The sequence below is a fragment of the Selaginella moellendorffii genome, unplaced genomic scaffold, assembly GCF_000143415.4.
Source record: "Selaginella moellendorffii unplaced genomic scaffold, v1.0 SELMOscaffold_141, whole genome shotgun sequence".
Classification (NCBI taxonomy): Eukaryota; Viridiplantae; Streptophyta; class Lycopodiopsida; order Selaginellales; family Selaginellaceae; genus Selaginella; species Selaginella moellendorffii.
The window spans coordinates 37,154-57,745 of NW_003314402.1; the positions used below are offsets into that span (position 1 = coordinate 37,154).

General features: G+C 47.9%; 7 protein-coding genes, 1 non-coding gene and 1 pseudogene across 12 annotated transcripts; 6 read left to right on the top strand and 3 right to left on the bottom strand.

Annotated features, from left to right (window-relative positions):
* Positions 1–1,991: 1,991 nt before the first annotated feature.
* On the top strand, positions 1,992–3,475 carry LOC112343293 (aquaporin NIP1-1-like). The gene is made up of 5 exons (XM_024666474.1): positions 1,992–2,349; positions 2,422–2,646; positions 2,790–2,984; positions 3,044–3,105; positions 3,193–3,475. Exons 1-5 carry the CDS (start codon positions 2,170–2,172, stop codon positions 3,383–3,385), a joined length of 855 nt encoding a protein of 284 aa, XP_024522242.1. The 5' UTR covers positions 1,992–2,169; the 3' UTR covers positions 3,386–3,475.
* Positions 3,476–4,623: 1,148 nt separating this feature from the next.
* Positions 4,624–6,748, top strand: LOC9645402 (protein NRT1/ PTR FAMILY 8.3). 2 transcript variants are annotated; one of them, XM_024666473.1, is made up of 5 exons: positions 4,624–4,704; positions 4,748–4,865; positions 4,926–5,143; positions 5,252–5,799; positions 5,870–6,748. In XM_024666473.1, exons 1-5 carry the CDS (start codon positions 4,702–4,704, stop codon positions 6,696–6,698), a joined length of 1,716 nt encoding a protein of 571 aa, XP_024522241.1. In that variant the 5' UTR covers positions 4,624–4,701; the 3' UTR covers positions 6,699–6,748. The 2 variants fall into 2 exon arrangements, with proteins under 2 accessions (XP_024522241.1, XP_024522240.1); XM_024666472.1 differs by having other exon boundaries at positions 4,748–5,143.
* Positions 6,749–6,905: 157 nt separating this feature from the next.
* On the bottom strand, positions 6,906–8,716 carry LOC9645403. 3 transcript variants are annotated; one of them, XM_024666471.1, is made up of 9 exons: positions 8,458–8,580; positions 8,332–8,407; positions 8,144–8,269; positions 7,934–8,092; positions 7,767–7,885; positions 7,525–7,716; positions 7,374–7,464; positions 7,246–7,326; positions 6,906–7,038 (listed from the first exon to the last, which is right to left on the bottom strand). In XM_024666471.1, the coding sequence occupies exons 1-8, from the start codon at positions 8,526–8,528 to the stop codon at positions 7,249–7,251; spliced, it is 912 nt and encodes a 303-aa protein (XP_024522239.1). In that variant the 5' UTR covers positions 8,529–8,580; the 3' UTR covers positions 6,906–7,038; positions 7,246–7,248. The 3 variants fall into 3 exon arrangements, with proteins under 3 accessions (XP_024522239.1, XP_002992786.1, XP_024522238.1); XM_002992740.2 differs by lacking the exon at positions 6,906–7,038 and adding an exon at positions 7,096–7,193; XM_024666470.1 differs by lacking the exon at positions 6,906–7,038 and adding an exon at positions 8,619–8,716 and having other exon boundaries at positions 7,164–7,326; positions 8,458–8,531.
* Positions 8,717–8,971: 255 nt separating this feature from the next.
* On the top strand, positions 8,972–10,412 carry LOC9645436 (annotated as a pseudogene).
* On the bottom strand, positions 10,393–12,102 carry LOC9645404. Its single transcript, XM_024666469.1, has 7 exons — positions 11,538–12,102; positions 11,413–11,487; positions 11,292–11,357; positions 10,924–11,237; positions 10,729–10,861; positions 10,452–10,676; positions 10,393–10,406 (listed from the first exon to the last, which is right to left on the bottom strand). The coding sequence occupies exons 1-6, from the start codon at positions 12,070–12,072 to the stop codon at positions 10,573–10,575; spliced, it is 1,227 nt and encodes a 408-aa protein (XP_024522237.1). The 5' UTR covers positions 12,073–12,102; the 3' UTR covers positions 10,393–10,406; positions 10,452–10,572.
* A 1,680-nt stretch (positions 12,103–13,782) lies between these two features.
* Positions 13,783–14,983, top strand: LOC9645438 (RNA-binding protein CP29B, chloroplastic). 2 transcript variants are annotated; one of them, XM_024666485.1, is made up of 5 exons: positions 13,783–14,058; positions 14,124–14,225; positions 14,292–14,576; positions 14,644–14,716; positions 14,867–14,983. In XM_024666485.1, the coding sequence occupies exons 1-4, from the start codon at positions 13,789–13,791 to the stop codon at positions 14,704–14,706; spliced, it is 720 nt and encodes a 239-aa protein (XP_024522253.1). In that variant the 5' UTR covers positions 13,783–13,788; the 3' UTR covers positions 14,707–14,716; positions 14,867–14,983. The 2 variants fall into 2 exon arrangements, with proteins under 2 accessions (XP_024522253.1, XP_024522254.1); XM_024666486.1 differs by lacking the exon at positions 14,867–14,983 and having other exon boundaries at positions 14,618–14,792.
* Positions 14,872–17,700, top strand: LOC9645405 (tubulin beta chain). The gene is made up of 5 exons (XM_002992710.2): positions 14,872–14,982; positions 15,063–15,670; positions 15,981–16,384; positions 16,457–16,726; positions 16,804–17,700. Exons 3-5 carry the CDS (start codon positions 15,991–15,993, stop codon positions 17,475–17,477), a joined length of 1,338 nt encoding a protein of 445 aa, XP_002992756.1. The 5' UTR covers positions 14,872–14,982; positions 15,063–15,670; positions 15,981–15,990; the 3' UTR covers positions 17,478–17,700.
* A 154-nt stretch (positions 17,701–17,854) lies between these two features.
* LOC9645406 (probable dynein light chain) lies at positions 17,855–18,598 on the bottom strand. Its single transcript, XM_002992743.2, has 2 exons — positions 18,220–18,598; positions 17,855–18,171 (listed from the first exon to the last, which is right to left on the bottom strand). Exons 1-2 carry the CDS (start codon positions 18,355–18,357, stop codon positions 18,037–18,039), a joined length of 273 nt encoding a protein of 90 aa, XP_002992789.1. The 5' UTR covers positions 18,358–18,598; the 3' UTR covers positions 17,855–18,036.
* Positions 17,940–18,013, top strand: TRNAV-CAC. The gene has a single exon. It is a non-coding gene; the product is annotated as a tRNA-Val (tRNA).
* Positions 18,599–20,592: the final 1,994 nt, after the last annotated feature.

Consider the following 20,592-nt stretch of genomic DNA (forward strand, 5'->3'; position numbering starts at 1 on the left):
GCCACATTAATAACAGTAAAAATTCATATATAAGCTATGCTTTAGGAATGAGTAAACATTTTCCTCCTTCTAAGTGGCAATAGAATCCATGGTTTTGCCTAATATTCTTATTTAATAATGTTTTTACATTTACACATCCAATATGAGTATTAAATTTTGTTTCCTACCAAATGTTCAATTTGTGTTATAAGAAAATAATCTCTTGTAATTGAAGATAAGTAAATAAAAAGCAGTTATGTTTCTGTAAACAATGTAATACTACTATTTTATTTTCATTATATTATAAAATATTACCATCTTTTTGAGCTATAAGAAAGTAGAAACCATAATGCTCAATAGTATTAGGTGATGTTTTAAAGAAATTTTTCTCAGAATAAAGAGAAACTTAACAATTTGATTGTAAAATTAAACCATTCTTTCCATTTGGATTGGTCTGATAAGATTATTTTGTAAAGAAGCATTTAAAGATTTCAAATTATTACAACTTTTATATGAAGGTATAAATGTATCCAAGAAATGTGTATCAATAATTATAAACACTTCCTAGATATATAATCTAGACATAGTTTAAATAACTCTTTAATACCTGTTCTTAATCTATTTTCAGTGATTGTACTTAGAGGATATATGATACGATCAGGAGTAGTCAAATATAATCTTCTAAGTTGTAGTTTTCATATAATTTATTGGATATATGGGACTACTCCAGTTTTAATTTGTGATGTAAGAAAATTAAAATTATCAAGATCTATCAGCTAAAGAGTTATGTCTAAGTTACTTCTATTGATACTGCATGTTCAATAAAATATACAATAATATTGATTACAAATAATTATTTTACAAATAATAAATTTTTATAAACTACATAATCATTTTCTAAAATTTCAATATTTTTTATTTCTTCCAAATTACTGTATTTTTAAATATTATTTTCAAAAGAATATTATTCTAGAAAAAGTCCAGGTCACATCAAGTGGCTTGCAGCAACATAAGGTTGTGAAGATCTATGTACCAAGTATCACAAATACCAAAGACCATGATGAATACAATAGCAATAGCACTTGGTTTGCTTAATAATAGTTTTTACTAATCCAATTGATAAAATAGAAGTTTATAATTATATAATATTTATAATTTATAAACACAAGATTAATTTTATTGAATATCAACCATTAGAGAATATACTAAAAAGTGTTAAGGAAATTTTCTAAATTATAAATAGGTTTATAAAATATAAATACAAGAGTAATCTAAATGAACAACAACTGTTAGATGATAAAATGTCCTAGAATATTTAAGTATATTCTAAATATATCTACTACTCCCAATATACTATGAAAATTCATTGGAGATGCTTTTGTTTTTGTGATTGAAAGCCTTTGTCACCAGCTGGTGACATGGAGATCAGAGTACTTGTAAAAGCAGAGGTGCGCTACATCCAAGAGAGGATGTAACCAGCAAATCCAAAACTGCCCTTAGAAGTTGACGAACTATCAATCTGGATGAGATCAATCCGGAAGTGTAATTTTAGCAACCCCTTTCCTCTACAAATATCCCCGCCCTCGCGGTAATCGTGGAAAGTCGACAAGAGTGGGCTCCCTCCAGGTAACGCGATCAAAGCAAAGAAAAAATCCCCATTCCCATCTCATTCCATTCCTTTCTCATGCCGACATATCATTTCGATTTTCAATGCAAAGTCGCTGCGTGGCTGTCGATTCATTCTCTCAGGTTTGTTTAATCTCCATGCCGGGTTGATCGCAAAAAACGACCCCGCCGCCGTCCTTGTTTGACACTTGCTTACACGCACACGAGTCAACACACAAAGGTCCCGTACGCTTTTCTTATCGCTTTCTTTGGCTTGTTGATTTCCTTCGCTTTGATTTCCTCCCGGTTTTCTTCCCTGTTTGCGTGCTTGTTTTTTTTCTTCCAAAACGGGTGGGTGTGTGGTGTTTATTACGAGACAGTCAGTCTGATCTCTTTCACATATGGACCCCTGCGCCGCGCGCCTCTATACTCTCCCAAAGTCTCCACAATTTATGGCCGCTTATAAAAGCTTGCACGACTTCTCTGCCTCCTCGCGCACAACCATCTCTCCTCTCCCCAATTCCTCGCCTGATCGAATGTGATCGCTTCTTGGGCTGTGCTGCGACGACCTTCCTGACCCGATCCATGGCAGCAGCGGCGGCAGGGATGAGCGATTTCCAGCTCAACGAGATCCGGGTCACGCCAGCGCCCTCCATCGCTCTCCCCGCGAATGGCCACCAGATTCATCACCAGGCCTCGCCTCCCGCGGCCTCTAGGGGATGCATTCCAGTCGCCATCGTGCCCAAATCCACGCTCTTCCAGAAGGTAATGGATCGATTTCCCCCCTCTTCTTCCTCTCTCTCTGTCCCCTGTTTATAGGGTTCTTGGGATGTGTAGATTGGCGCGGAAGTGATCAGCACATTCATCCTCGTCTTCGCGGGATGTGGCGCCGCGATGGTGGACGCCAAGTACAAGGATTCGATCACCCACTTGGGCGTCTCGGCGGCGTTTGGGCTCGTGGTGATGATCATGGTCTACGCCGTCGGCCACATCTCTGGAGCTCACATGAATCCGGCCGTGACTCTGGCGTTTGCGACCGTGCGCCATTTCCCCTGGAAGCAAGTAAGCTAGATCTCTCTCCTAGATTCTCAGTGATCGATTGAGTTAGATTTGGATTGATCGTGAATTAGTCGATGGTTTTTCTTTGTGTTCTTCTTTCCCGCGATCTTCGTCTCTAACTTTGGAAAATCTCTCCTCTCTCCCAGGTTCCTGCCTACATCGGCGCACAGGTCACTGCCGCGATCACTGCCGCGTTTGCGCTGCGGCTGATCATCAGCCCCGTGGCTAACATCGGTGCCACAATTCCCGCTGGAAGCGATCTCCAGTCCTTCTATCTGGAAGCGATCATCACCTACATTCTCATGTTCGTCGTCTCCGCCGTCGCCACCGACACTCGAGCGGTAAGCGCCGACACATCCTCTCTGTAGATCCCGCTCTAATGTCCGCGACGATCGTGTAGATTGGAGAATTGGCAGGCCTCGCAATCGGTGCTACAGTGGGCTTGAATGCCATCTTCGCCGGGTAAGCCACTCGTTTCCCTTTTGGATCGATCAAACTGGACAAAATCCTTCTCGAGCTTTACGACATTTTTCTCCCTCGTTCGTTCAGGCCGATTTCGGGCGCGTCAATGAATCCAGCACGAAGCTTGGGCCCCGCGATCGCCGCGAACAACTACAGTGGATTGTGGGTTTACATTGTCGGCCCGACAGTCGGCGCGCTGGCGGGTGCGTGTTCTTACAACATGATCCGGTTGCCCGTGAAGCCGGACGAGCTCCCCAGGGCCGCTAGCTTCAAGAGATAGAACAAGGCTGTAAAAAGAATAGCAGCTTTTAGGTGACCACCTAAGTGATAACTCAAGTAAAAAAATAACTAGTTAGCCGTGTCTCGGTTACACATTTACTCACTAGTTTAACAATTGGAAATTTCATTAACTGTTTACAGGGTCTTGTGGCGCCACCAAGCATGAGACCGACGGATTATAATAAATTGTTTTAATAATCTTATGAGTTCTTGATTTACTTCATGGTGGCAGCCTCGGGAGTGGACGATTTCCATCGTAGCTCTAAATTATTAATTATCTTTTCTTGTTTAACATTTTAAGAAAATGCCAGTGGAGAAGACTTATTGGGAGGACAAAACCTCGCTTTGGTTTGGTGGAGAAGCCTCTTTTGCAGCGTGCTTAGTGTAAAAATATTTGGTTGGAGTGTTAAAAAAAGAGTTTAGGATTTTAAATTAATTTCATTTAACCCCATTGGAAAACTTATAGCTTAGTAAGAACATAATAGTCAAGCTCAGGTTCTTGGTCACGCTCAAAGAAACAACGGCATCTTTGCCACTTTAACATGATTAGATTTTGTATGCACTTGAGCAGCCAAAAACAGCTTGGAGTGGCAGACAGAATCCAGCTTCTTCCATTTTGCAAAAGCAGGCGTTTGCTCCCTGTTGCCTGTGGGGTGATTGGCTCTAAGATACCCATGCCAACTAGCATGTCCTCGGGTCTAAGCCACAGTTAGAATTGTTTGCCCCTCCCTCCAACTCTAAATCTCCTGATTCATGGTATGAGAGTGGGCCTGTACCAAATCCACCAAGCCATTGCTCAAAGAGAAGCTTGTTTTGCATGCTGGTCTTTAGGAAGTCAGGTAATTACTTTATGCATTTAATTTTGAAACTATAATACCATGTTGTTGAACTGATAATTATTTTTATTCACGTTCTCACCTTCAAAGAAATAGCCTAATAACCTTTTGTTAAATCTCATTCTCTTTTGCCACGTCAAAGCCTATTACCGATTGCCGATTACTTTCCAAAAGTTACTGGTTCTCCACTGTTCCAGTAAATCGAAGTCAAGGAGTAGGCCAGAAAGGAAGTTGGATGTCTTTAATTCTTCAAGAAACTCTGGACTAAAGTGCGTCACAGAGCTGACCTCCCGGATAAAAGTTTCAACTCTGGGCCCCTACACACTCACACACGAGCTCCTTAAGTACGCACGAAAATGGTTTGGTTGCTCGAATCTCACTCATTCTTTCTCTGAAAAGGAAGAATGACCTTTGTAGCTTTCCAGGCTCCAAAGCTCCCGGGAGTGGCCAACGTTTTGTAGCTCTGCACGGGAAGCAACAAATGGTAAGTTCATCTAGACTGTCCGATCTAAGCAAAACAACCGCAGGAATTGGAGAGCAAAGCACAGGCTTACTTGTATGCGCAGAATGGAACTCTGGATTTCAAAGGCCGGCCTGCTCTCAAGAAGAAGACCGGACGATGGCCGGGAGCCATCCCAATGCTCGGTGAGGGTGCACTGTCTCGTTTTCTGCCAGTTCTAAAAGCTTTTCCTTCCTGTGCCGCAGTGATCCAAGTGTCTGCCACTATCATCTTCTTCGGTATAGTTTCCAACCTGGTGACTTACTTGACGACCGTTATGCATCAAGGTGTTGCCAGATCTGCCAGAGATCTCACCAATTGGCAAGGAACTCTCTTCGTCTCGTCAGTTCTCGGAGCTTTTCTCTCCGACACATATTGGGGGCGCTACAAGACGCTGTTGTACTCGTTTCTTCTCTACTGCGTGGTGAGTAGTGAGCTTGCCGCAAACTTTCTTCTCTCTGCAAAACAAAAACCATCATCACCATCATCACTTCACACACTTCGAAAGAAAAAAAACTAAACTTCCTGACAGGGACTGAGCTGCCTTACCATCTCCGCATCCGTCACAAGCTTGAGGCCTCCAAGTTGTCCCGCTCGAAACTACACTTGCCGGCCAGCGTCCACTGCTCAGAATGCCTTGTTCTTCTTCTCCCTCTACGCCATAGCGTTTGCGGGCGGAAGCTCCACCGCCTCGTTCATGTCCTTTGGAGCCGACCAGTTCGACGAGTCCGACGACGTCGAGAGGCCGCAAAAGTACTCCTTCTTCAACTTCCTGCTCTGTGCCGTCCACGTCGGAGGCCTGATATCAGTCACCGTCCTCGTCTACATCGAGGACAACGTCGGCTTCTCCTGGGGCTTCGGCATTCTCGTCATCGTTCTCTCCATCGCCATGGCCGTCTTTCTCATCCAGACGCCGAGATACCGCTACCGTCGTCCCGACGGAAGCCCCCTCACAAAGATCGCACAAGTCCTGGTCTCCGCTTTCCGAAAGCGTCGCAACAGAGTCGGAGCTCTCGAGCTGTACGAGGAAAAGTCCATCGCCAAAGGCAAAAGACACATCCCTCACACCGACGAGTTCCTGTGAGTAGTGCCTGTCATCTTCTTCCGTCCTTTTGCTCCTGTTCTAAAAGCCGCGGTGTTCGTCGTCCAGGTTCCTTGACAAGGCAGCACTCAAACTCGATGGCGACATGGACATGGAAGTGGAATCCACGACGAAAACCAGCCCCTGGAAGCTTTCCACCGTGACGCGAGTCGAGGAAGTAAAGCTCGTCATACGAATGCTCCCAGTCTGGTTCGCAACGCTATGGTTTACCACTGCTCCAACCCAGTCCGCCACCTTCTTCCTCCGCCAAGGAATGGCTATGGACAACCGGCTTGGAAGCACCTCCTTCAAGATCCCGCCAGCGTCAATGCTTCTCTTCAGCAACATCACCGTCGTGCTCTTCCTCCCGTTCTACGACCGGATCCTCGTCCCGGCCATGAGAAAGATCTCCAAGAACGAGCGCGGCATCACCTTGCTCCAGCGAACCGGGCTGGGGATCTTCGTCACCGTGATCGCGCTCGTCACCGCGGCACTGGTGGAGATCAAGAGGAAGGACGAGAACTCCAGCTCCAGGAAGCTAGGAATCTTCTGGCTGCTGCCACAGTACGCGCTGCTGGGCATGGCGGAGGGCCTGGCCAACACGAGCATGCTGGAGTTCTTCCACGAGCAATCGCCCGATACCTTCCACAGCCTGGGGATCAGCCTGGGGCTCGCGAACCTGGGCGTGGGGAGCTTCATGAGCAGCGTGCTCATTACCTGCGTCGGCCGCGCGGCGCCGTCGTGGCTCCAGAACGATGTGAATGCCGGGCATCTGGATCGCTACTACTGGCTGATGGCGGGGCTGAGCGTTGCGAACCTGGCGATCTATGTGCCGCTGGCGCGATGGTACTCGTACAAGAGCCCGGATCCCTACGCCGAGACAACGCAAGAACCCTAAATGTGATATTCAGAAAAATATTCTCTTTCAAATTCCAAAAACATGTATTATTATCGTTTCAAGAAGTTGCAAATCGAGTATCAAGCTACTTCAAGCTCTTGTGTGACTTTATACCTAGAAACAAATACTTATCGGATTCCTGACGAGGTTGTAGCAATAGTCGTTCAAAAGTCCTTGTTGGAAAAGTCTTTTTTTGACTGAAACTAATTAACTTTGACAATCTTGTGATTAAGCCAGAGACAATAGCAACTTCACTAAAGCAAGTGGGGTGGAGGTCGAGACTTAATCATTTCCTTATGCCACTGGAATAGCTCGGCTCCCTTGATCCAGATGCTTGAGTCTGTGAATGCCACCATAAGCTCTCGGAGGAAAGTGTGTCGTCCCTCTTGGTTGGCTGGGAGGAACAAAACTTTGTCTTTTATATTTATATTACACGGAAGTCCAGAAGCCTTACCCAATGAATTCGACTTTCACGAGTTTGCATATAAAGAAAAGCTATCCATTTAAAGTTATTTTCGGATATTTTAAGCCATCTGTGTAGCATTACCTCTCACAATGTCAAGTGGAGTGGAATCCCAGGTGTTGGCTCCACGACTTGTGTTCTTGGTGCAACTTCTTTTAAAGATGTCTGAAACAAATGAAATTCATTTCTCTGTTTTAAAAGTATGCTGTTACCTTGAAGCTCTCTACAGTCCCCACTTCAACCAGCAGCTTTGCAAGGATTCCTTTGGCATCTAAATCGCCATTGTTCATAGGTACAACATATCTGGAGGATATCCAAAATCCAGAGACAGATGAGAACCAGAATAAAAAATATATCAGTTACCTTGGCTGTAAAGTCTTAGCAAGCTCCACTGCGTCCTCTTGGCCTGACACAAGTGTAAACAATGGAAGCTTTTGTTGGATCACAGGCGTAATCACCACATCAGCTGTTTTGCCTTGGAGCAATTTCCGATCAAAAACACAGTGAGGCTCAATGTAAATTCGGGCATTTGGATCAGACGTCTCAACAAAGTAGCTGTAAAAATAAAATGAGAAATGAAAGAAGTATAGAAAAAATGTTTTAACCCGTTTTCTGGTCGTTGCCATGGAGGTCCAAGAACAGGTCCTGCGGAAGCTGTTACTTTTAAACTTGACTTGCTTGAGGCCCTGAAACTTGTCTCTTGGCCTGGTTCTATGTAAGTGACCTTGAAAAACAAATCGTAGAAAAAACTAAGAAAAGAAAGATGAGTTACTTGTTTGAAGATCTTGCTAAGAATTGGCTCAGCATTTGGAGTTGCAATGACTTGAAGTTGTGGATAAATCTTTGAGAGAGGCTCTAGAGTTCTTTTGTGGCAATGATCATCCAAACTTTGGGTGATAAGTAGACAATCCACATCTCCAAGTTCGTCAAGCTACAGATCTTGAATACATTATACGGTTTTTAAAAAGTTGAGCTCAGATACCTTGAGTTTGTGGAGGTTTTTCTTTGCACCATCATATAGAAAAGGAACTCCAAAGTCTAGATTTCCAACAAGGACTGGATCAACCAAAATAGAGACCCCCGACACTCTCCACAGCCAGCTATTTCCCTAAAATCATGGAAAAAAACACTTGCTTTCAATCCAAAGTGCTGAGCATTCAAAAGAAATACCTCCAGATAAGTTAATTCCAGCTCCAAGGTTCTAGTTGCTTGTGCCGTGCTCGTGCACTGGACTCGATTTCTTGCTCTGAAAGAAAAAATCGATAAATTGGATTGAAGTGCAAGGATTTTAAGTACCTGGGTGTAGAACAATTGCAAAAGGTACTGCCAATCTTTGCTGGTGTCGGCAATGTCGAGGCTAACTCCATAGCCTTGCGATGAAGAAAATAGACACGTATACAAAAAAAAGTGCAGATGTTAGCAGAAAATCTAGCTTGGAGTTAAAGATGAAGTCTGACCAACAGTTTAACAATGTGAAGTAAGCTCCTTGTCGCATTCTATTTTTTAAAGCGACCTTTGGTACCTCCACATACCTTATCCAACTTCACTTCACTGTGGTCTTCTTCTAGTTTGTTGACTTCCTTATTTCGCTTGAAAAGGAGCATTTCGCATGGTTCTAAGAAACCCATTCCTCCAAGGACAACGTCAGCTGCATGCCTCCCCATCACGCCAAGACGCTGTTCCATCGCGAAAATTTAATATCTTCACCACCTTTCAGCCGAGAGCCATCCACCATTTTTCCTGTGTTGATCCCTTTCCCCTTCCAGTCGGCTGCTAAATTCCCATCCCCGGATATCTTTCTTTCCCGCCTTTCTCCATGGAATCCCAGCTCCTCCCAGTGGCCATCCAGAGCTGCAGCTTGGCACTCCCCGCCGGGCCAACTCCGCGGGCCAAGATCTTCCTCCCAAACATCGATCTCACTGTTGTTTTCATGGTCGACTCCATCTACTTCTACTCGTCCGGTGCTGCCGACGCTCCCAAGGTCCTCTTCCGGGCCCTTCAGGAGGTCATGGTGGAGTTCTATCCGTTTGCTGGAAGGCTGGCCGTCAGCGAGGAAACTCAGCGCCTGGAGATCGACGCCAATTCAGCTGGCGTGCCGTTTGTCGAAGCTGTCTCCGATCTCAACATCGCCGACCTGGGCGATCTCACGCTTCCAAATGCGTTGTATCGCAACCTGGTGTTCACTGCGACGAACGTGAAGGTTCTCTCGGATTGGCCTCTCGCCACTGTCCAGGTTCGTGTTGAAGCTTTCCTGAAGAGTTTACATAAGCACCAGAGCGAGAAAAGTAAAAAGAAATCAGTAAGAACCTGTTTTGTAGGTGACGAAGTTTCTCTGCGGTGGATTCTCGTTCGGCCTGTCGGTGAACCACGCGCTCGCGGACGGCATCAGCATCATCGACTTCATGCAGCACCTCACTTCCAAAGCTCGCGGCGTTGAAAACTTCCAGCTTCCAGAGCTTCAGTTCGATCGGACTATGCTCGCAGCTCGCCCGCAACCAACCCCCAAGATCGACTTCGCCGACGTCTACTACAAGGCGAGTGAGATCCCCAGCACGAACTCCTTCTCCACGATGGAAGACATGGTCGTCAGCACCAATCTGGCCTCCGGTAACTACGTGGTTACGGACTTGGTTTCGAGAGCCATCAACATCCCGGCGAGCAAGGTCGAGTATCTGAAGAAGTTGGCCATGTCCGACGGAACCATCACCCGGTGCTCGACTTTCGACGTCGTCGCCACCTACGTCTGGAAGCTGCGAACTGCTGCGATGGGGATGCCGCTGGAGCACCAGGCCACCATGTTCATGGCTGTCGACGTGAGCAAGAAAGTAACACCGCCAATCCCCCGAGGCTTCGTCGGCAACCGGGCCTTTCCAGTCGCCGTGAGGATGAAAACCGAGGAGCTGCTCAAAAAACCACTGTCCCACTGCCTGACAGTCGTCCGTGAGGCCTTACTTCGAGCAGACGATGAATTCGTACGCTCGTGGATCGACTGGAGCGAGATCCACCGAGGCATTCCCAAGTTCAACGGTGGCTTCTACATCTCGTCGTGGTGGAAGTTCCCGTTTTATGAGATGGACTTTGGATGGGGGAAGCCGATCTACATGGGCCCCGTGCTCACACAGCGAGTTGAGTTTGTGCTCATTCTACCCGTGTCACCGTCCAGGCCCGAAGGCGGGGTTGACGTGCTGCTCACCATCAATCCGCAACACATGGCCAGGTTCGAAACGCTCGTTAACTTTCCCATCCTGTAACTACTTTGTGAAATTTTACTTTGAAAGTTAATGAAATACCTCTAGAGTGTTCGTGTATGTAAAAGAATCAGATCTTTCAAAACTCGCTCCAGCAACAATGAGAAATTGTTTTTCAGTGACGACGGACTTCAACTAGGCAAAACTTACGCTGAGTGTTCAATCAGACCGCATTCCTTAGGTTATAAGCGTCTGACGCCCCTGCGTACGGGTCAGGGCGACGCGGGCGCAGAGCCTGGGAGGGAGCGATTGGAGCTGGAGGTGGAGCTGCAGCAGGAGATGCCATTTTTAAGTACACAGCCAAAACAGATAAACTTACCATCGAGGAAACCAGCTGGAGCAAGGGTCTTAAAGCAATACAAGCGGTACTCGTACCCAAGAGCAGCCAGCTCGTTCTTGAGCCTTCTGGTCATGAGGAAAAAAGCAGGACCAATGCCACGAGAGCGCGTCACCTAAACACACACACACACACACAAGCAAATTAGCCCGAGCACCAGAGATACTCATCACCAACCTGGGATTTCTTGCCAGCAATAACGAACGCTTCCACTGGCCCGATTTGCCGAACGGCTTCTCGATAGGCGTGGCGAGCCTCTTGCATTAGTTTGTCGTGGTCGCGCAGCAACTCATCTGAAGAGACATAGACGAAGAGATCCACGCGCCAAATCTTCCATGGCCAACTATAGTTCGTGAGTACATAGTTAGCAGCCATCTGCAGGATAATCGCTGGGCGCTGTTCTCCCATGATGCCAACGAGTGAATGTGGGTGATCGTCGCAAGGAAATACCAGGATTCTTTTACCAGTGATGATCAGCGGGCAAGGAAGTCCTGGTGTCGAACAAGACGTTTCGAGAAAAAATCGTGAGCGGAAATATGCGTTACCTATCTTGATCAAAACATACTGGATCAACTGGAAAACCGGGCCGAAAATCCACTCCACAGCAGACACTAGAGCAGCAAAGCAAAGAAAGTCGAGCATGATCCGGTAAAGAGAAGCGCTTACCGATTTCAAAGGCTACATAGAAAACGATGATGAGGATCAAAGGCCACACCGAAACGCTCCGGGTGAAGGCAAAGACTAGAAAAATTCACGATCGATGAGAGAGCGAGGAATCTGAGGATACATACCAAGACCGATTGCCCATCGCCATAGAACCCTGAGATTCAACTCACTTCCTGAGGTCGTCCTCGCGTAACATGCGATCGGGGAGAAGCACGCCATCGCCAGCGCCTGGATCGAGGTTGCCGCCATCGCGATGGTCGGCGCCCATGCGGAAATCTTGGTGGAAGACGCCGCCGAATCGTAGAGAAAGGGCACGAGATTGTGGCACGCCGTCGCCGCTATGGCCGCGAGGGAGAGGATCTTGGAGACGCACGCCATCGCCACCGCCTGGATCGACGCCATCGCGATGCTCGTCGACGGCGCCAATGCCGAAATATTGGTGAAGGACGCCGCCAAACCACAGAGAAAGGGCACGAGATTGTGGCACGCCGTCGCCGCCATGGCCCCGAGGGAGACGATCTTGGAGACGAACGCCATCGCCAACGCCTGGATCGACGCCCTCGTCGACGGCGCCAATGCGGCGAATAGCAAGGGGACGAGATTGTAGCAGACCTTCACCGCCGTCATAGCCATTTTGCAGAGCTCGAAGAAGATCGCCATCGCCAGATGAGCGCCGTAAGGCGATCGCGACACCAAGGTAAGGGCAAAAAATGGCGGGCTATTTAAAATGCTCTTGTGTATTGGCAAATTAACAACGGTAAATCTTGACCGTGTTCTTTACCTCGAGAGGAACCATTGTAAGAAATCGATCTTTTGCAGCTCGCACGAGGGAACGACAAATCGCGAAAAAAAATTCAGTGGCACGGAATTCACATAAGCGAAGTACGCAAAACTTACGCTGTTCGATTGTTCTCTTACCAGCGATTCGCTCGGTGAGGCGGAATGTAGACCCCTGGAGCTGGACCTGCTGGAGCTGGAGCTGGAAGAGCTTGAGCATCTGGAGCTTCTGGAGCTGGAGCTTGTGCTGCTGGAACTTCTGGAGCTGGAGCATGTGGAGCTGGAGCGTCCGGAGCCTCTGGAACTGGAGCTTGTGCTGCTGGAGCGTCTGGAGCTGGAGCGTCTGGAGCTAGAGCTGCTTAAGATGACAAATAACAAATGTAAGCTAAAGTAGCCACTCTCGACGCACGTACCATTGATGAAGCCCGGTGGAGAGCGGTCTTTGAAGCAATATAGTCGGTACCCGAGATTATCGAGCTGCCTCTTGAGTCTGCGAGGTAAGAGAAGGCAAGCAGGACCAAGACCAAGACCAACATAGCGCCTCATCTGGAAAACCGCATGGAAGGCGATGAGTTCAAGTAACAAATCTATATGACTGACCTCTTTTTCCTTCCCGACGACAACAAACGCGTCCACAGGCTTGAAATCCTTTGCAGCTAAGTAGGCCGCCCGAGTCTGTTGCGTAAGTGTGTCGTGGTCGTGCAGCACCACATCGGAGGCAACGTAGAGGAAGAGATCGATGTGGGAGGGGGTCGAGTCTCTCGTAATGGGCCTGAGCTGATATCGATCATCCAGTTTGATAGTCATCGCTGGCCGCTGCTCGTTGAGAATATAAATGAGATCGCGTTGAGCTCCTTCGGCCATGTACACCAGGATGGTCTTCCCAGTGATGATAAACGGACAAGGAAGTCCTAAGGTTGAAGAGAACATGGAACGTCGAATTGGAAAGAAAGCTTAGATTTACCTGTCTTGATCGAGACATGCTGGATTATCCTAAAGAGCGGGTCGATCATCCAATTCACGCCAGGAACTAAACACAAAAAAGAAAGAGCCTGATCATTCTGGCAAGAAAGAAAGCTGGTATTACCGGCATGGAGGAGGAAGACCATGGATGGGCTGGAGAAAGCCGCTGGAAAGAATGTGCATGATCGATCAAAGGACGAAATATTTCGGCATCAAGGAAGAATTCGAGAATACGTACCAAGAACTGCCGTAGAAACCCTCTCCATGAGAATCAAGAGCACGGCGGAGATGAAATATACAATCCTCCAGATCAAGAATTCCCGGAAGGAAACCTTGGAAATCTTCGTGTAGAGGGAGATCGCCACGGGACAGAGAACGCCGAGTACGGGCAGGCCACACGCCATCGCCGCCAAGTCGCCGACCTGGAAGAGCGCCACGATCGTAGAGCTGATGCTGAAGAGCGCGATCCCTAATGCCGCCAACGCGCCGAGCTTGGAGAAGAGCGCCATCGCTGCGCTATTCGTTCCCACAAAGTGTTAAGGGCAAAACGCAATGGCGGGCTGTTCAAAATATAGAGAAGAATCTTCGCAGTATATACTACGTAGGGTTTAATCATTCATTATGAAAGCTTAGGGCATGGCGATGAGCGTGTATAGCGATGGCGGAGGCGGCGCTTGGCTCGGGATTTCTTCCTCGTTTTACTGCGCGCGCTCGTCTGTAAGATTTCGTTTCGTCGGCATTCGTAGGAGGAAAATGCGAGGGCTTTGCGTGAAGAGTGAAATTGATTCCAGCGTCGCGCGGCCGAGCCGGATCTATGTGGGAAATCTCTCGTGGAACTGCGATAGCGAGGAGCTTGCCAAGGTGCTGCAACAAGCTGGGATTCTAGCACACGTCGAGGAAGTGGAGGTATGTCTCTTTGATTTTTCCAGAACCAATGCAGCATGAAATAGAGACTAACTTAGATTTTGTAGGTAGTGTGCGATCGGGAAACTGGAAGAAGTCGTGGATTTGGATACGTGACATTGACGTCCATCGATTTTGCTCAAGTTGCGGTCCAAAAGCTCGATGGTCACGTAAGTCACTTATTTTATTTTTTTTCTCGAGGCTTGAGAACACTCTTCTCTTCTGTTTTTGCACAGATTGTTCAAGGTAGAGCACTTAAGGCTAGTTTTTCTCAGCCTTACAAAAAGGCTGGAAAAGAGGGACCCGTGGAGGTAGCAGCAAGCCACACGAAAGTTTTCATTGGGAATTTGCCTTGGGGAGTCGACGATGGAAGCCTTGAAGAGTTTTTTCGAGCTCACGGGAAAGTGGTGGAGGCGAAGATAGTGTATGACCGAGACACTGGCAGATCTCGCGGCTTTGGGTTTGTAACCTTGTCCTCGCCAAAGGAAGCCGACGAAGCTGTTAAATCTTTGGACGGAGCGGTACGTTGGTTTTCATTCTTTTCTTAAGGTTTTTGGTAAAGTCTTTCTCTCTTTGCTCTTTTTGCAGGACTGCGATGGAAGGCGCTTGCGTGTTAAGCTAGCAGACACTTCACCAGTGCCGCCACAGTGATGTCGCGGAGGTAAAGTTTTAAGCTAGAAAATCTTCTTAGTTTCATTCATCCAAGATCGATAGATAGATATGGTTTCTTAGTTTCACTCACCGAGGAAAAAAGTTTAGCAGGATCGATCGTAGATGAAAACTATTTAGTTTAACGTGGTTCGTGTTCCAGGCAGCAAAGCGAACAATCTACGACTTTAAAATCTAGAGCTCTAGCAGATTGCTCCGGAATGTTTGGAAGCTTTCACGAAGTGAAAGAAATTTATGAGACCCTGCAAGGAATTCCAGGTGAGCATCGATGCACGACATAGATCATGAATTTCTTTTTTGTTGTCTATCCCTTTAACACAGTCGTTCGTTGCTGGTAGGAAAGGAAGCTTATCCTTTTGGCAGTGCACCATAGCCGGCTCCAACAGGTTATCTCTTTCTGTCTATCCTTTTTTTTGCCTTCTCTCTCTCTTTGTAATCACACGTTCGTGCATGTTCGTCTAAGCCAGCCAAACATCAACGTCTAGAAACAACGTCATTTTCAACCACATACTTGATTTGCCCGCCGTACGGCCCATTCGTACTCCGCGAATGGGCCCCTGGCCCACTTTGATAATGGTCGCATGTGATTTACAGGCAAGCACAAGATATTTTTCCGTGGTTAAGTTACCTAGCGGGTGAAATTCTTTTCACCGCTACCGCCACCGCCTCTGATTCGAAAATTTTCGCGGGCATTCGTCGAAAAGTTAAAACAAGGGCGGACGCCAGATGGGAAATTAAATGCAAGGTAGCCCGGACACCAAGTTTTGTTCCAATGCGGCTAATCACAGGTTCCCATGTATAAAGAATCTTCCCCCTGTTTAGTAATAAACTCTTTTCGCTAGTTGTTTTCCCTTCTTTTGTATCGGCTCCTGGGGCGGAGCTAAAGGCGCTGCGCGTTTGAGGAGCTTCTTCCCGGCTGTGAAGGCGCTGCCTCTTCTTCTCCAAGGTCAGTAGCGATTCTCTCACGATTTCTTTGCCTGGATCGTCTTTTTCCCTCGCCTGGCACTGCGCCGCTGCCAGATCTCTCTCTTTTGTGATTTTGCCCCCTTCTAGATCGCTAGTTTGGCTGCCGCCCTGTGTTCTTCGCGTTTTCGATCGATTCTGTCTCTTGCCGTGCTTGCATTCTTGTGTCATCGGTAGGAATCGCTGTGTTCTATGTAAGTCGCGGTCGATCGATGCTTGTCGGTCATATTTTGCTCGAAATATCGTGATCTTGACGATATCCATCGACCCCTGTGTGTTGGCTACCAATGCAGGCAAGCGAAGATGCGTGAGATCCTCCACATCCAGGGCGGGCAATGCGGGAACCAGATCGGCGCCAAGTTCTGGGAGGTGATCTGTGATGAGCACGGGATCGATCCCACCGGGAACTACCATGGCGACTCGGATCTCCAGCTCGAGAGGATCAATGTCTACTATAACGAGGCCACCGGCGGCCGCTTCGTCCCCCGTGCGGTGCTCATGGATCTAGAGCCCGGTACCATGGACAGCGTGAGATCCGGCGTGTTTGGGCAGATCTTCCGGCCGGACAACTTCGTGTTTGGGCAAACCGGCGCTGGAAACAACTGGGCCAAGGGTCACTACACAGAGGGCGCCGAGCTCATCGACTCCGTGCTCGATGTGGTGAGAAAGGAAGCCGAGAGCTGCGATTGCCTCCAAGGTATGTGGTCGATCGATTATTGGGTCTTCTTTAGCATTGTTTGTGGCTAACTGGAGGATGTGTTCTTGGCAGGTTTCCAAGTTTGCCACTCCCTTGGAGGAGGTACTGGGTCGGGGATGGGTACACTGCTCATCTCTAAGATCAGGGAAGAGTACCCAGACCGGATGATGCTCACATTCTCCGTGTTCCCGTCCCCAAAGGTGTCCGACACGGTCGTGGAGCCTTACAACGCGACGCTCTCAGTACACCAGCTCGTGGAGAATGCCGACGAATGTATGGTCCTGGACAACGAGGCCCTGTACGACATATGCTTCCGGACGCTCAAGCTCACCACTCCAACCTGTAAGTCAGAAAGAAAAGACCAAGTCCCTGATTCCAATGTACTAAAACTCTTTTTCTTTTCTGTTGTCTCTTTCCAGTCGGTGACTTGAACCATCTCATCTCGGCAACGATGAGCGGTGTCACTTGCTGCCTCCGCTTCCCCGGGCAGCTCAACTCCGACCTCCGGAAGCTGGCCGTCAACCTCATCCCATTCCCGAGGCTCCACTTCTTCATGGTTGGCTTCGCGCCGCTCACGTCGCGCGGCTCGCAGCAGTACCGCGCGCTCACGGTCCCGGAGCTGACCCAGCAGATGTGGGACGCCAAGAACATGATGTGCGCTGCCGACCCCCGCCACGGCCGCTACCTCACCGCCTCGGCGATGTTCCGCGGCAAGATGAGCACCAAGGAGGTGGACGAGCAGATGATCAACGTCCAGAACAAGAACTCGTCCTACTTCGTGGAGTGGATCCCCAACAACGTCAAGTCGAGCGTGTGCGACATCCCGCCCAAGGGACTGAAGATGGCGTCGACGTTCATCGGGAACTCGACCTCGATCCAGGAGATGTTCCGGCGAGTGAGCGAGCAGTTCACGGCCATGTTCCGGCGCAAGGCCTTCCTCCACTGGTATACCGGCGAGGGAATGGACGAGATGGAGTTCACCGAGGCGGAGAGCAACATGAACGATCTGGTGTCCGAGTACCAGCAGTACCAGGACGCGAGCGCCGAGGAGGAAGGGGAGTACGAGGACGAGGCCGAGGAACTCCAGGCGTGATCCCAGCGAGACAATGCAAGTTACAACCAGTGAAGATCATCGCTCTGCTATAGTCTGAAGGTGACTATTACTACTTCTCTACTCTACTACTGAGGTTCTTTACTCTACTCTATTTTTTTGGCTCTGAGCTTTTGCTTTCTCTTTGTACTCCCTCTATTCGCATTACGCTGGTTTTTTGTATGCTTTCAAGGATAATAATCTGGTATAAATCCGCGTCGTGGTTTCCATGCGTAGTTTCAAGCCATGTACAAAAACGTTCAAGAAAATAATAGTTTAGAGTTTCTGGGTTCGAATCTATGCCCAGACGTTATAATGTTAAGGCCTATTCAGAGCGTGGTGCTAATAACGCCAAGGTCGCAGGTTCGATACCTGCAGAGGTCAAGACAAAAACGATTTTTTAATTCAAGAATGTTCTATGGTTTATAATATCAAGCTTAAAGGTTAAAACTATTTAGCGCCTAAGTCTGGGTGGTGTAGTTGGTCATCACGCTAGTCTCACACACTAGAGGCCCCCGGTTCGAACCCGGGCTCAGACAAATTTCTGACTTTTCTCTTTTTGTTAGCCTTTGAAGAGCAAGAATGCCATTCTCTCCAAGTAAAAGTGAATGAAGGTACCGCACGAATGCGTGATGAAAGACCCGAAGCTCGTTCCCACGATGCACTGCCATCCGGGTCCATAGAGCCCGTCAAACCCCTGCCAAGAAAAACTTTGAGCGATTTCATCAGAAACACTCGCTGCTACCTTTTTGATGTGCCGCGCAATCTCCTTGCAATCGTCCACCTCGTACAAATCAAGGGCCTCGGACGCCCACTCCATCGCCCGCGCTTGCATCTTCTCGGGCATATCGGTGCTTCCAATCACAGCCTTGCCTTCCAGCATAGTTTCTCGCTACAAATCCCTCTATCCTGCCTGGCTCGACTCCCCAACGAAAAGCTATCCAAAAAGCCCCCGAAAGCTCTTGATTCTCTTCTCTGCCAGTGAACGCTACTCCCCTGTCTCGAAAAACCTTTAGTTTCCGGATTCCCGAAACACTGCTGTAGTTTTCTCCAGACTGGAGCGTTTCTACATATGGTGAGCTTTCACTCCTCCTTTCACCCCTTTCCTCTCTTCATGAATGGCCACGGTAATTTCTTTTGAGCCTTAAAGAACTTTCCTTTTTCTCCACCACTACGTGGAAAGCTCCCAGCATTTAGATAGTTGCTGAAAGATACTATTCACTTGGTGGCTCTTTTGTTGCCTTCTGCTACTGTCTCTCTGATAAAGAGAAGCTTTGCGTTCACTTAATTGGAGGGACCGGAATGTTGTCGCCATGCACAAGAACCATTTCATCAGCCAGGAAAGGAACTGCGCAGAAAAGAGCATCTCCTGTTCCAGCGCGTGTTTAATGTTGAGGCGGCTTAGAAACTATTCCAAGTGTTTTAGAATTCGTCACTCCAAATCTTTGCTGCTCGCCCTCGAATGCCACCAACGCGACCGCCTTTGGACTTGAGGGCTTCATAAATCATGCGAGCTTGTTTCGCCGGTACCACCTACACAGCACCAAAACTCCGCGCGGTCTGCTTTAAGATCGTGTGTACCTTGTCACGGAACAGGATAAGAGAGCTTCAGAAACGCTCGGGATGGTTTATCGGGGAACGAGCGTATCCTTGCTCATCACCTTTGAGGGAAAGAAGCTTAGAGTGAGTGAGACGACGCCAAGGCAAACGAACCAACAAGAGCGATTCGAGGACTCGAAACGAAGATTATCATCGGCTTTTGCTTTTGGTTTACGTAGAAAGAAAATGTATTTAGAAATATCTGACATTTTTAAATTCTGAAATAGAAAAGGTAATGTTTAAGGCTTAGGGTTTGAAATGGAAAATCTCCAAGAGGATGTGTTGACGCTTATTCTGAGTAAGCTTGAGGATCTGAGTGACCTTTGCAGCTGTGCCGGTGTGGCCAAATTCTTTCACAGGCTCCACTGGCCTGTACTGGTGCTGAGAAGAACCCACCATGACGAAGAAAGAATGGCCAGATTGGTAATTGGTGCTCTAAGCAGTAGGCACATGAATGGATTGCAAAAGCTAGTCATCAAGTCTGAGCAGGAAAACATAGGGGTAGAAAAGAAGGACTGGTTGATGCTGAAAAAATCTCAAGGCTCGCTCCGCACTCTAGAGCTCAATGGTTGCTTTAATGTCCCCGATTTGTGGGGAGTCATACACGGGTTTCCGAAGCTTTCAATCCTAAAACTCAAGAACAACGCCTTTAGAACTCCTCGAAGCACTCTTCCCATATCACTCCCAGGGCTCACCACAGTTTCCATAATCAAGAGTTACTACATCAATGACATCCAAGCTTTGGTGAGGGCATGTCGTGCATCTCTCGAGACACTACGAGTGGAGTGCGAATCCCACATCGAGACCATGGATCTGAGCATCACCGACTGCCCCAAGCTAGAAGAGTTGGTGATCGAGGGATTGCCTGAGAACAAGGTGATAGTGGAGGGTTGCAGCAAGCTCGAGGGGTTGAGCTTCACTTGGGTAAGTAGCATCCGCGTCTCAAACTCATGCTTGGCTCTCATCCAGGAGCTGGAGCTCTGGGAGATCGACAAGCTCCGCAACAATCACCTCTATAGTATCTTATCTGCTTGTCCGATGCTCCAGACTCTCCAGCTTTCTGGAGGCGAAGCTTTGAAATCTCCGGTTGTGATCAGTTGCCCCACAATAACGAGCTTGAATTACGCTCGGAAAGATAGCAGGTGTCCAGATTTCCACGATCAACTGCTGTTGGAGCCTCACGTTTTGCGGATTGAGTGTCCGAGTCTGCAGAAGTTAAAAATCAGTGGGGACTGTTGTGTTGTGGCAGATTTTGATGTGAATATACCTGAAGTTACTATTGCGGAAAGGTGGGGGTACCAGAATGTGAAGAAAGTTTTGTGTTTGAGCAAGAGTGTTTTACACTTGGATATAAGCAAACTAAATATGAGGGCTGAAGATTACGCTCGTCAGAGCCCGGGGAAAAGTGAGATACGATTGAGTGTATTCTATCAGCTGCTGCAGGAGAGCTTGGAATTGAGAAGTATTAGAATGGATCTAGGTGATCCGCATGAAACGGCACCTATTCAAAAGTTTTTGA